Here is a 15,038-nt window from a genome sequence, read left to right on the forward strand (position 1 = left end):
TGAAACTGAATAGAGTGTAGCTAGAGGACCTAATGCAGCATACAGCGATGAGACCTGATCTGGCACCAAATGAGCTGCCTTAGGTAAGGGAAGCACTATAAGCCTTTCAGCACAGTGCAGTGCATTGGCCTGCATTCACTTCTGTGAATTTACACCATATCCTCAGAGACGACCGTTTGTATAGAGTGTGGCAGTTTGCTTACACAGAGCCATGACTTTTAGCACATCTAGGAACTTTAGGTAGTATGTTTTTTGGACGGGAAAGGCAAAGGCTCTGTAAGTCATCTTGTAATAGAAAACTTACAAGTACAGTTTCTGTATAAATAAAAGTTGTATCTTAAACATTTTTTCAATTCTTGTTTGAACAATTCAATAATCTCATCAATTCCTTTTTAAAAATGCTGTGCTTCCATGGATACAGGTTTGGGAAGCCATATTTCATCTCATAGTAAGTTATCAGAGCTTTATAAACACCTGAATACAATACTGGAAAAACACTGACAAGAATCTTAAGGACAGGCTGCTACTAGGTACCACCCAACAACCCACAAAGCAATTCCACTTACCACAATAAATGGGATCTCAAAAATACTTAGCTAAAATGGATATAAATTATTTAATTTTTTAAAAATATAAAGTGAATTATTACCTGTGTCATTTATGTACTGGTGTCAATAATAATTTTATATTCTCTTTCTTGCAGGAGGTGAAGTCACCAAGCCCAGATTTGCTCAGTATTTCCATGGCAGCCTGGCCAGTCTTACTATCTGGCCAGGCAAAATTGAGAGTCAGAAAGTGATTTCCTGTTTGCAGGCCTGCAAGGAAGGTCTGGATATTAATTCTCTTGAGAGTCTTGGCCAAGGAATAAAGGTGAGCGATGAACTGACATCATCTTTGATAAAAATTTAGAGCTGATTTATGAAGTGGAGAGCCCAAGGTGTAGTACACACAGTACAAATGTACTCCTAGAAGCAATGTAATTTCCCATAAACTCATGCAAAGAAAAAATAGAACAGTAAAAGAGCTGTGACACTGCAAAGAAAAATGTTTCCATTATTGCAAAGCTAGATGCTCAGAAAGTAAGGTCCTGCCAGTATTTCAGAGTTCATAAGAATTGCCAGGTCATATTCTCATGCTTATTTTGCTAGTTTTACAGAAATAGACATGATTCCAAAGAATAATTTAATTTTGATCTCAAGTAGCTTTAAAGCAATGGAAAACATAAGTGGCATATCTTTCATCTAGAGGCAACTCTGAAAGAAGTCCCAATGCAACAGTATTGAAAAATTCAGTGTGTTCCAAGAGAAATACAATGATATGGGACATGAAAATTGGAAAATAAAAAAGCCTCAAGTCAAGAAATTAAAATCTTACATTTGCATGTAAATCATTATCCATCTTCATCGTGCATATGACTATCTTTACTTGATACTATAACACTTTTACTAAGAGAGGAGAACAGACAGAGGGAAATCCTATTCCAATTGACATAGTGGCCACATTGCTTTGTATTCATTAAGATGAATTCTGTCCTTTTGGATATATGGGTAGCATTTTGACTATAACTTCTTACATGAGATACATTGTCAGTTCCCCTTTACAGATATCATTACTAGATGACAGGTGTTCTTCTACCTAATGTGTAAAAACACAATTAAGCTATTTCCTAGCACACAAATCACAATACCAACTTCCAAAGGAGCTGAGCTTCAAATTCAAACTGGAAAGATACTTTGGCTGTGGACTACGCATCCTGTGACACTGCGCAGGTGGCTTTTTAGTGTGTTTTTTTCCAGTGGAAAGGAGGATGGTGTTGTAACAGTTGATCTAGAGCATGAAGTGGAAGTGCCATGTACTAAGTTTTATTAGCTAAATCTTTTCATTGTACAAGATAGGACACTGACCTGAAATACAATGAAATGTCTGTCTAGGTGATAAGTTGCAGTAGTGTAGTATAACCAGTATGTTTTCTGAAAACAAGGGTAAAAATGAAAATTGAAAGTGCAAAGGTAAGGAAGAATTTTGCTAGCTCTAGCTTTTACATATGAGCAAAACATCCCAAAGGATTTTTAAATTCAGCCTACAAAGGACATCTTTAAGAATTTCACATTTTTACTTCTCCCAGCAAAGTGACACACTTATAAGTAATAGCTATTTTTAAAAGACAACGCATGCAAAGAGCAGGTAGGGTTTTCTGGAACCAAGTGTGTATGCCTACCAGTAAGTTCTTTGTTGGGTTTTTACATTAATGAAAGCAATCCACACTTGGTCCATGATGCTTAAAAGCATGGTAATTCTTCCCCTCTTGTTGTGTTGTCACACTCTGAAACTTGACAATATTTGAGTAGTCTTGTTTCATGGGCTTGGAAAAAGCCCTGTTATACCACCCACTGCAGCTGCAGCATGGGTGATTGGCTTCCTTACTGTAAAGGCAGTGCTGTGGGGAAAATGAAGATGAGGGATTGTTTTCTGTCTTTTCTTTCTTTTACCAAACTTAAAACATTTTAATTTTCAAAAATACAGATGAGGCATAGTGGTTTTTTAAAGTAACTGTTTTCATTTTTACTTCCTCAGAAATTTTAACAGTCAGTGCAACGGTAGGAGGCAAAAATGAAAGCAACAGTCAGAGATAGATTGTGGTAGGGTTTCTTATTAGGGCTGACAGAAAGAAACTCAGATGAAAGCAGAACAGCTGACACCTGACCTTGAAGAGATTAATAAAGAGAAAGGGTTTCTTGTGTCAAAAATAAACATACCTGATCTCAGACAAGCATGTGTGACAGTTGCACAGACGATGTTCTGTGTGGCTATTTACATAGTGCTTAGCAGATCCAGTGTTGGCAAACTGATGTTGGAAGGTGTTTCTGCTGGGCACTTTGGACTCATGAAGCTTCATCCTTTAGTCACCTAAGAAAGAGCAATGCAGCTGTAATACTGTTTCTGACACAGTAGTGCTGGACTTCTTTTGTCTGCAGCCTAATTTTCAGATATCTGTAACAGCTCGCAGAAACACTGTCTAAACTGTTGCTATTTTTAGCCTTTTTTTAATGAGAAAGACAAAAATGGCTCAGACGAGGGCTTTCTCCAGTCCCTTTGGCAGCATTCCAGCTGTTCTGGCAGCTGAGCTATTAAGTTAACTAGCTAGCTAGAGTCTCCTTTTGCTAATTTTATTTTCTAATACTGCTTGCTTACAGAAAGGACAAAGATGTGTATGCAGGCTGTGACTCATGTTAGTCCTCCTCTTTGTTAAAAAAATACTCTTCACTGTGTTATGACCTTCCTGCACAAACTTTAAACCTGGTTCTCTGTGTTCTGTTTGACGGTAAACCCAGTGCTTCATTCTGTTCTTCACAGTCTGTCTGCTCTTTTGCTTTTTAACCTTTCTCATTATAAGGAAGTGTAGACAACCATTGTCTGTATATAATAGAACATGTTCATATAATCAATATCCCGCTTTGGGAAGGGACTGCATGTGAGAGAAGGGTGCATTTCTTTGTGTTTTGTGCTGACACCAGTAGGGTACAAAATCAAGGGAAGCAATCTGGTTTTCTCTGCAATGCAGATGGTTTGCTGAACCAATTAACACACAAAAAAAGTGGAATCGGGATGAACTGTGATGAAGACAAAAATCAATCATTTGCTATGTGGATATAGTAGCAGAGTTTTTTGGTCAGCAAGACTGTTTCATGTTCAATGCAGTGGATGAGAGAAAGATCAGGGCTACAAGAAGAGCCATTGACTTTGCCAGGCTTGTCAGCTCAAATGAGCAGCTGGCTTTGTGCAAGTAGGAGCTCTATCTTAAATCACAACACTCTTATTGATCATGAGACAGAGACAGGCGAATCCCCTTTATTGTGTCTGACATTAATGAAGATGTAGGAGGGAAATGTTACAATTGTTTTGTTCGTTCATGTTGAAATATATCTCAGAAAGATAGCCCAGGGCAAAACCAAACAGAAAGCAGGAAAATTATGCTTCTGCATTGTACTCTGGTTTAAGCCAGTATTTTTACGTAAGGGATGTGTTTAACCTAAAAAAAAATACATAGTACTAATAATGTTGACAGTAAGTTAGGGTTTTGAAATCTACCGCTGCAGAAATAGTATCAGCAAAGTTGATAAGGGTGGGCAAAGTAGAGCAGAGCAGGATTAGTTTACTATAAAATTTATTATAACAGTAGTTATTCAGATACGAAATAGATGACTGATACATGTTTTAGGGAACAACACATGGATTCAGCCAACAATAGCTACTAAGAATTTTTTTGTCTTAAATCATTAGACTTTAAACTTCTATCCATACAACATTCATTAAAAATGTCTTATTTTGTACTCAGTACCTGGTACCTTAAATACTAATTATATGCATTTCCCCCAGTATCACTTCAACCCTTCCCAGTCAGTCCTTGTCATGGAAGGAGATGACATTGAGAATATAAATCAAGCTCTCCGAAAGGTCTCATACATCAACTCTAGACAGTTTCCTACTGCAGGCGTACGACGTCTCAAAGTCTCATCTAAAGTCCAGTAAGTTATACTTCAGCTGAACTGATTAGATTAGGAATATTTTTAATGATTTACTTTTTTCTTTGGACATGTAAAAAGAAGAATTTTGGCTAAATTACATTGATAAATCATAATGGATGAATTTAATTTACTTTTATGCTGAGTTACATTGTGGTTTTCTTTTGATACTGTCTTTTTAGGAAACTTTTCTTGTTAATGTAATTTACTTGCATTCTGTTTACAGTCTGCACTGAACAGTTGTTGCATTTATTGTATTCTTATTTTACTGTTCATTTTAAAAAGTTATAGTTGCTTCTGAGATAGCTAGAGCCATGGCTTTTTAAAGCAGGCCTATCACATCTAACAGACAACGTAACTGCAAGAACAGTACTTGCAGCTATGCTTGAAATTGTCTATGTCTGTATCCTTATATGACTGTCATCACTGAAGTACTGGTGTTGGGTGTTAAACAGAAATCCATGTCCTTCCATTTTCATCCAACAACAGTGACAGAACCTGCACAATAATGTTTACAGTTCTACATAATCAAAGAGCCATCTGCCACTCCTGAGCTCCCCTGGGGTATGTCTCTGTTATAACAGTTGTGCAGTGCAGTGGAAGCAGATATTTAGAGTGAAAATAAACATCATTTCTACGAACCTTCTTCTACTGCATGTACAGTTCTTACTAAGTACTAAATTTAGTCTAGTCTCCAAACCAATTGTTTGGAGAATATCTTCTGATGTAGTTTCACTGGAAACAGCCCAGTTTGCACACTCCAAGGGTAGCCCAAGACTTGTGCTAAGATGAAGTAAGGTAGAGTTGGTCAGGAGATTAACTTCCATAGCACAGTGATAATTCAGATGAAGATACTAATATAGGCCCCTTTTGTGCCCAGTAAATGCTGAGGCATGCCAGAATGAGTTCATAATGGGTCCAATTTAAATGGATAATACAGCCCTTTTATTCACACATGGCAAAATACCATATTGTACTCATTAGCTATGACTTTGAGAACTTAGTGTTAGGTTTAGTAAAGTTAGTTGTTATCTTCTAATTATTTTTAAAGCATTTATTACTTTGTTAAATATCAGTTTAACATAAAAATACTATTCTCGTGATGACCTTACTAAAGACTGAGCTTGTCATAACTCTGTTTGCTAAGCTATCCCTACATAATTTCAGTAGTTGTGCATGTGGGAGAGGAGGAGAGGAACAGCTATATGTCACTGCTGGTCTATGTACATGGTGGCACAGATGCATGTTGTTATGTGTGGCAGTGCCAAAGTATGGAATAGACTGATCTGAGACAACAAAAAAGGATGAGAGCCACCAAGATGGTTTTGGGTAGTGCAAGTGCCACACACATCTAATGTGTGATGTGTTACATGCAGTTAATGAATATATATTTTTTCAGATGTTTTGGTGAAGACGTCTGCATTAGTATCCCAGATATAGATGCCTATGTAATGGTGTTGCAGGCCAATGAGCCCAAGATTACAATAAGTGGGATGGACCACTTTGCTAGACCAGCTGCACAATTTGAAAGTGAAAGAGGTGTTATTTTGTTACCTGACATCAGGATTGTCAGCACAGTCACTAAAATGGAGCATCCAGTGGCCTTAAAAGAACAAGACAGAGGTTTGTGGATTTCTTTTAAATATTATTACTTGTTCTGTAACATGACCCCTCAGATTTTTTAAAGGATAGTGCAAAGGAGGTCACTTCACCCAGATTAATTTACTCAGTGTTAGGCAGCAGTAATGCTGTACTGAAGCCATTCAATAAAACACACTGAAAAATGTGTTAAATAGTGATTGATCAGTATGTGCTTCAAAAAAAAAGCAGTTTTTCAATTTATTGTCTTGCCTACTTCAGAATAATTCCTTTCCACTCTTCTTTACATATCCTGGTGAATAACATATTTTTATTAGAATCTCTCTATTTGTAATGGAATTTTGTTAATTGTAGCGATAAAGTGGAAAGCAGTAATTGACTAATAGCCAGAGTTTTAGTCTGTTCCTATGTTTCCAGCTCTTCTACTGACTTGTGGGTGATACTTGAGAAAGTAATCTTGTGCTTCAGTTTCCTACCTATCTAATGTGAATATAATTTAAAAGATTTTTTTTTCAATTATGACAGTTTGTTCTAATGCTCAATAATGTGTGTAGTATTATTTGACACTAGGTCAAATATAAAATATATTTATATTCAAAAATATAAATAAGGTTTATGTCTATAAAGGAATCTTCCTTTTGGATGTTTGTGTACAAGGTAACTGAAAAGCCTAGTAATCTGAGGAATCATTCTTAACAATATTTGTTGGACTAGAATAAGCAACAACTAGATGTACATCTCTTGAAAAGATAAAACTGCTACTGATGTGCAAGTGTAGGGGCATGGATTCCCTAAAGCTGTACCCTATAATAATGCTGCTTATTACCTGCCTGAAACTGCATCTGTTCTCTGAAGGCTGGAAAGTGTACCATATCATAATATCAACTGCATACAATTACAGTATCTAAAAAAATGAATTCTTGCATAGAAAAGTGGGATGATTATCCATCACTTAAGACACAATGTATGTATGACGCTCCATGTTCCTAAATATTATGACATCTTCAGAGTTGTTCAGTGAATTAGGAACTACTGCCCTCTAGTTTAGTTCATAAGTTTTGTCTGTCCTAATTTATCACAATACAATTATTGACATAATTACTGTTGTAGCACCTTGTAACCTAAAAAGCCTGAGACTCACCTTGAAAAGGAACATAGCAGCATTTCTTAAACTACTGTTTAATTCCTTGAAAGTCAGGCATCTCCTCATGTGCCATCTCTTGTTTATTTCCACTAAGAATGGTTAAAATGGATAGATAATAATTGACATTGGGAATAAGTGTGTTTTGCAAGAGATTATTGAATTCTAGGTCTCAATTCCTGCATTATAAACTTGAATTGTTATTTCTCTCAGCCCAGATATTATCTGACAAAGGCTTGACCTATATCTACCTATAGCTATTTTTCCACTTACTGGGAATTTACATAACCTGATCATCATGACTGTAGCAGAGATGCACATGGCAAGTCTGAGAAGGCTGATTTAGTCACCATGTATTCCCCAGTCACAGGACCAGTTAGGTATGTCTCTCATCAAAAGCAGAGCAGGCAGTTGCCACAGGCAGCAGCATGACTATGGCTCTGAGGCTTTTTTTACTTGCAGAGGGCCCACAGAATGCCAATATGTTGCTGCTTGCCCTGCCCCAGTAGAGAAATCAATGGGACTCCAGCAACAGCTAAAATTGCTGCCCCTACCTCTCCTGTTTGCCCACTGACAGCCAGAGCAGCAAAGCTAATGAGTTCAGGCTTTTGCCTCTCCCTGCAGCCCAGCTCTTGCCTGTCTCTCATAGCTTCCCATGAAAAAGTCCAGCTCATCAGCTTTAGCAATATTCAGATATGCCTATCCTGCAAATTGAGTTGGGTCTGCATTTTTGGATAAATTAGAGCTGTACCTAGAGTTCAGATACCCAAACTGACTGTACACAAGGTGGGAATCCAGGGCATAAAACTTTTCTGTCTGTGCCTTCCTTCCCCATACACCCTCTAAAATGAAAATCACAAAATGGGCACTAAGTTCCAAGATTGCAGTCTTTGCATCTACAGTACCCTCAGGGAGCTGGTTAAGCAGTCTTGCCAGACACTCTGTGCTAAGTAAACGGACCAGAGAATTAAAATATTAAATTGGTATGCTACTCTTTTTCCAGCAACAGAATTTTTTTTTTAATAGTGCATACTGAAGGATAGTCAGTTTATAACTCAATTTCTCCAAGTCACACAACACAGGATCTTGCCATTTATGATAATACCATGTTCTTGGATAGATGGCCATGTTCTTTGTAATGCAAATTCTTTATGGGCCATAGAGTAACTGAGAGAACCATCGAAGCATATATGTATTTGACATGAATTTTTCCAGTTCAGTTTTCCTTGAGAAAAGAATGAATGTGTGATGCCAACCGGCTGTCACTAGAGTATTGAAAAATAGATTTGGTTACATGGATTTATTTCCAGGATTAAATTTCAGTTTTCTACTTCCAGTACTGTTCTTGAATGCCTTTTATTACAGAGCAATACATTTTCTATCTGTTTCACTAAGTAGTTGTAGGCCTTCATTGTAGCACCTGAACAGGCAAGACACTTTTCTTTTGATTTGCTTCAAGTGTGCTGTATTTAATATCAGCAAAAAACCAATTCAGCCATCTGTGCAAAAATTGAAAGCTCTGATGCAAAGCACATAAAATGACTGAGCCGTTCTGTGATCATTTATCTTAGTTTCTTTCTTCTTTTTCTCATGGTATATGCCATGTTTTCACAGCCAATAAGCCAGTGGTATTAGAGGAAATGCTCCACAACTTGGATTTCTGTGATATTTTGGTCATTGGTGCAGAACTAGATCCCGAACAAGAATGTTTAGAACTAGATCATGTGGAGCTTCAAGGAAAACATCTGGATGCCACAAATTCCACAGCAGGATATTCAATCTATGGTATGTTCTTGGACTTTGCTTTCCCATATTGCTTCCCACCAACAGTTATGTTGTTAGAATGAAAGAACTAATTTGAAAGAAATTAGAGCGAAATCTGTGATGTACTAGCTGTAAAATATTCCAGGAGAGACTGTGTCTCAAAAAGCATAGTCACTTCTTGATCTCTGGGTGTGCTGTGTTTATCCTTTGGAATATATCACAGCTTTGCCTTGATCTCAGCACCCTCCCCTGCTACTCCTCAGATGAAGAAAATGGCAACGCTGCTTGCTTTAAACATGTGAGTTCTTGTGGACCATCACAGTGGAACATGGGACATCACAGCTTTGCCTTGATCTCAGCACCCCCCCTGTTACTCCTCAGATAAAGAAAATGGCAACGCTGCTTGCTTTAAAAGTGTGGGTTCTTGTGGACCATCACAGTGGAACATGGGAATGAGGGGATTCCTCAATGCCCCTGCACAGTGCTGGTAACTCACTGGCCATTTTTTTTATAATTACTAAATAAGTTATTTTAACTCTTTGCTGTTGTATTTGTTCCTCTCAATTATGGACCTACATTAATTTCCAAAAACTATTCTCACATAATTTATTATCAGTCAGAGGCTCATCAGGGAATATTTGATGCACTGCCATTTTCATATAATTCTGCCAAATTTTGTATTTTTTGTGAACATTTTATTTCTCCTGTACTGCACAAAAGCATTTGTAATTGTAGCATCTCTTTGAGATTATTACTGCTCTACCACTGTTTCAGGTGTGGACAGCATGCAAAACTATGAACAGGTTCTTCGGCAGATTCGATATCGTAACTGGTACACTTCTGCCACCTTTGACAGAAAGTTCAGAGTCAAGTGCTCAGAGCTAAATGGGCGTTACACTAGCAATGAATTTAACCTGGAGGTAAGCATTAATTTAGTCAAGTTTTCTTTTCCAGCAATGAGGCTGGGCACCAGCCTTATCTCCAGCAACACAGAGTTTTCTTTCAAATAAGTAAAAGGATTGACACATTCTGGTAACTATAATCAAATAGAGGAAAAATTCTAAATTCCATTGAAATATGAAGTCGGCTTCTGTGGGCATTCCTTAGCACATGGGTCTCTATTCTGCTGTATATGTAAGGAGATGAACTCTACTAACACAGAAAATTACAGCTATTCAAACAGAATGGAGGCTAAGGGAATAGTTGTTTTTCCATGATGTAAAAATCTCCTACAGGTCTTTTTGAAGATGTATACACCTGCTCAAAAGTAAATCATTACAACCTCATTATTTTCCTTAGATTGGTTGTTTTTTTACTTAACCTGACATACTTTTCTTTCCTGCAGCATTCACCTTTTCAGTTTTTCCAAGCAATACCCCCTTACAGTAAGTTTTATCATTTGTTCTTCATCAGATGGAGATAATTCCTAGTAATTTACATGATTTCAGATTTCTTTGAGGAGGAAAGTCAGTATACAGGTAACAAACATATAGGATGGATTTCATCTGTCATATTCTCTTGGATCGACTACCCAGACATGGTCAGCTACCACAGGAATATTTACATAGCTCTCTTGAGCTTATGTGTGCTGGTACTAATCCAGTGTAGCACAGTGGCTCAGGGACTGGGAGATACTGCTGATGCACCTCAGCAGGCATCATGGACCTATTCTGAAGAGCCAGCTTACCCAGCCTAGAAGCCAGGTACCAAGTAACCACAGGAAAGGGGCACGACCTTCCTGTCAAGAGGCTCAAAACTTAATAATTGGTTCTGAAAGTTTTTATGTCTTTATGTTGTATTGAAAATTCTTTTCACCTTAGCATTCTGCAGCCCTGACAATGACTTCAGGGCTTTTGCTTATAACATAACTATCAGTAGGACAGAGCACTGATATGTCATCTTCAAAGAAGTCACTCTGAAGGTAGGGACATGGGAAAAATTGAAACCTCTTTTAATTCTCTCTTACTATTTTGGTTTTAAACTCAATGAGCTTAACACAATCTCTATCAGTGTTCATAGTGACAAAACTCCTCCTAACTTTCAGGGAATGCCTAAAAGATGATTCTCTATCAGTGTTCAGAGTGACAAATCTCCTAACTTTCAGGGAATGCCTAAAAGATGATTAGTATAGAGGAAAAAAAGAGTCACCATTTATCCAGACAGGTAAATTTAAAAAATGTTTTTCTGTGACACTTCATAGTCTACAGCTGGAAATGTTAGAATGCATTTTTAATGCTAGAAATGAGAAATATATTAACTTCTGTATTTTTCATTGGCATAAAAAAGTGAATTTGGCCTTTAAGATCCACATAATAATCTTCTTATCTGCTGATGAACATCATAGTTCAAGGTAATGTATGGAGCCGGCAGGCTTGGAATATAGAGCACTTTTTAGTACCTGATCTCTTATTTTTCTCTTGTGCCAGGTTAATATTCTACACAGCTCCAACTCCAACTTCATGGACCATGTAAATCATATGATGGTACAACCACAATTTCTCCAACCCATCCACCACCCAGAGGGAAGCATCAGTGCTGTTCACAACTCAGGTATGTGACAACTTTACAGAGACCACTTATAATGATTCTGCTATGTCAGTATTTCCCTCATGATTCAGCCTGGTCAACAAATAAAGCCCTAAAGTCCATAGTTACTGCTTGTGAAACCTCATAGAGATTGTTGCACAGGTATGAAAGAAGGTAACATTGAATTCTGTTCTTTCTTTCCGAGGAGGTACTTTCCAATTAAAAACTGGTATTCTTTTTTTAAAGTCTTCATTATAGGTTATGTACTCTCACCCACATAGTTAAGAAAATGTCTTGTTTCTAGTAATGAATGGTAAGAGGGATAACATTCATGCTCATATTGTCTTTGTGCATCTGTATTTTTTATGGCATATTAATTTCTGCCCACCCCTGTCTAAGGAAAAGGAAGGAATGTTTGTATTATTTTTTTTTTAAATATAATTGCTACAGTGCTTCTGTTAGCCACTGTCCAGGCCTCAGTCTCGAGCTCTCTGGAGTGAAGACAGGTCCACTAGCCATGTGCAGGGGGCTTTAATATATATTAAGTACAGAGTTTAAATTGAATTTTTAGACTATATGAGGTAAAATACATACCCAAATCTGAGGCCTTTTCAATTAAGTTAAACCCAGGGCAAAGATATCTATTGAACTACTGGATTCTGAAATCCTTTCAGCTGAATGACACAAATGTAAAGAAATAAAGCTGATGTTAAGTGTAGGTAGCTACAAGTAGTTATATACAGTTATGCTTAGAAAATTACTGTATTTTTCTGTACACTTGTACAGATATTTTACTAAAATGAAAATTATTTTTTACAAAATGAACTGTTACAAACTGGTTCTTTCTTCTTTACTTTAATGTTGTTCTGATTTCAGAGTTCCATTCTTGCAGGCAGGGCAAGGTGATAAAATGGGGTACAGAACTACTATAGCTCCTGGAACTGTGGTACCTAGGAGGCAGTAAAGGTACATAGAAAATGGCAGCGCTTCTCCACTAACCTAATTATGGAGGTGATAATATAAGAGTAGTTCAGGGAGATTTTTTTTCCTGTTACTAGGTGGAGACAGAGGCTTCTCAGAGTGCAGCGGAACAGTGAGGAAAAATGACTTGAATACTCAAGAGTCTCCCAGGAAGGTTGTAACACAGGCAAATAGAGTGACAATGTGTTATTTCATTTCCTGGGGCCTGAGATTTAAATAATAATACAAATGTTCAAAACCTTTGAAAATATAAGCTTTGAGATATTCTTTTTCTCACAAGTGAGGCTATTAATGCCTCAGCTGTAATCTGAAGGAGACAACATGCAGGTAAGATAACTGAACCTTATCGCAGAAACACTTGTTCTGAAACTATTTGATTCTGCACTGATTGACTACTTGTCTTCTGTAATAAAGTGGCTTAAAGAATAAATGGTAGGCATACTGACTTTTTAGTTATGATTTAAAATTATCATTATAAGATATCTGTAAACACCATTCGTGTATGCTCTGCCTTAGTAGGTGGGTATGTAACACTTTCTGTAGTCCCAGGGACATGGCAGATGGCTGTGCTGATTCTCACTCCAAAGAAAGAGGTGCTGAGGGGAAAAAATAGACAAGGTATTTAGTGTTTTGTAGGTAATTTGTTCCACAAATATAAGCCCATTCTCTTTTCCACCTTTTGTTCTAGTCGTTCCAAGTGTGGCTACTATCGTTATCATAATCTGTGTGAGCATGCTCTTTTTCATCATAACCTTGGGAGTCTATCGAATTCGAACAGCTCATCAGCACAGCTCTGCAGACAATGAAGGAAGTAAAGAAAACGAAATGGATTGGGATGATTCTGCTCTGACTATTACTGTCAACCCCATGGAGGTACATGACTGAGGCATAGTATGGTATCATGATACTACCAGGAGTTGCTGTCTGGGCTGGTGGCTTACTCAGCAGTGAGTTTTAAGCATCTTTCAGAGTGTACTTGTTTAGGCTTGGCAGAACAGTTGTATGTATGTACACTCAGAACCCCATCTCAGTTTTCAGCTCCACACACCATCATAATATATAATTGGGCATTCAATATTTGCTGTCATATATAATTACTAAATAAGATGGTGAAGAAGTGGGAACAACATCACTTCCTCTCCATCCATATTTGCACCCTAGGTACATAAAATGATACCACTGCTTTGTTTTTAACTTTTTAATGTAAGCACTAATGCACTAAAAGGAGGGGAAATGAAGGATGTTGAAGGGTTAAATTTTGGCAGCTTGACTAACAAAGATATTGTTTATTGATATTCCATTCTTGTTACAGTAGTTTTTGAATATTTGCTAATGTATCATATTTGATGCCTAATAGTCACATAACGATGTCAAAGCAGACTTTCCCAGCATGGTAGTGTATTTAAATATTGAATAAATGCTCACATTCTCACAGCCCTTGACTAGCAAAAAGGCACTTTTCTTCTACTATCTCTCTTTCATTTCTTTAAATGTACTGTAGAAATATGAAAAGCCTCACCAGACAGAAGAGGAGAGTGAGGAAGAAGACATAGAAGATGAGGAGGAAGACACAACCAGTGCTGAATCAGATGAAAGTGAAGAGGAGGAGGAGGAGGAGGAAGAGGAAGTGATTGTTCAAAAGGGAGACAAACCGAATGCCACCAGGCAAGAGCAGTTGGAGTGGGATGATTCGACACTCCCATACTAACAGCCCTCGAGCGACATTGCTCTTTTGTAACAAACAATACAATGTTTTTTCAGAGTCTATGAATTCATTTACAGGATTTGAACTTCTGCTTGCCTACAACTGTTTTGCCTAAAATGATCTCCTTGTAATTGGTAATGATAGAACTGATCCTTTTCTTACAAAGTCTGGAGAAAACATGGTGGAAATATACTGGCATCACCAGTAATAAAGTAATATAGAACTTGATCTGTTAGCAAGCGTAGCTCTCAATTTCCTGTTTCTATACCACAGATATGTGACAAAAGTCCTGTCACTCAATCCATAGAGGTTTTGCCTTTGTTTCTTTTCTCATACAGGAGCAATTTCAGCTTGTTATGAAGAATTACTTGTGTGGGTCCAAATAACAGTTGTCACTTGACTTCACACTCTTACAGGTGTAAAATATAATCCAAATTGGGGCAGAGTTTTAGTGCTACAGGTGACAGAGGCTGAATTCCATTTGTTGTCTCATCCTGTCTTCACGGATGTTAACTGTCTTTTACAAGGGAATATCTAGGACTTGACATGGGATCATCTGTGCCTGTGTAGAAGTGGACAGTGTGTTTTTTCAGGCATGCTGTCAGAACCCTCAATACAGGAATTTTATCCAACCCACTCATAGAAACTTAAGAGAGTTTAAAAAAACCAGCAACAACAAGGGGCTGCTGAAGGTTAAAAAAAAAATCATACCATGTTGAGTAATATGATCTTATGCAAACTGTAAATTCTAATGGACTGATTTACTGAAAACCTGCAGAGCTGCTCATTAGTTATGGAT

General features: G+C 37.4%; 1 protein-coding gene across 1 annotated transcript; it reads left to right on the plus strand.

The window, feature by feature from the left end:
• Positions 1-703: 703 nt before the first annotated feature.
• On the plus strand, positions 704-14,242 carry LOC104529793 (calsyntenin-2-like; the record flags this gene model as incomplete). The annotated part of the gene is made up of 8 exons (XM_010174195.1): positions 704-870; positions 4,378-4,526; positions 5,923-6,146; positions 8,878-9,048; positions 9,802-9,947; positions 11,454-11,577; positions 13,223-13,407; positions 14,036-14,242. Coding segments are annotated over 8 exons (1,373 nt in total), but the record flags the coding sequence as incomplete, so codon positions are not given.
• Positions 14,243-15,038: the final 796 nt, after the last annotated feature.

Source organism: Antrostomus carolinensis, unplaced genomic scaffold (genome assembly GCF_000700745.2).
Source record: "Antrostomus carolinensis isolate BGI_N321 unplaced genomic scaffold, ASM70074v2 scaffold36118, whole genome shotgun sequence".
Taxonomy (NCBI): Eukaryota; Metazoa; Chordata; class Aves; order Caprimulgiformes; family Caprimulgidae; genus Antrostomus; species Antrostomus carolinensis.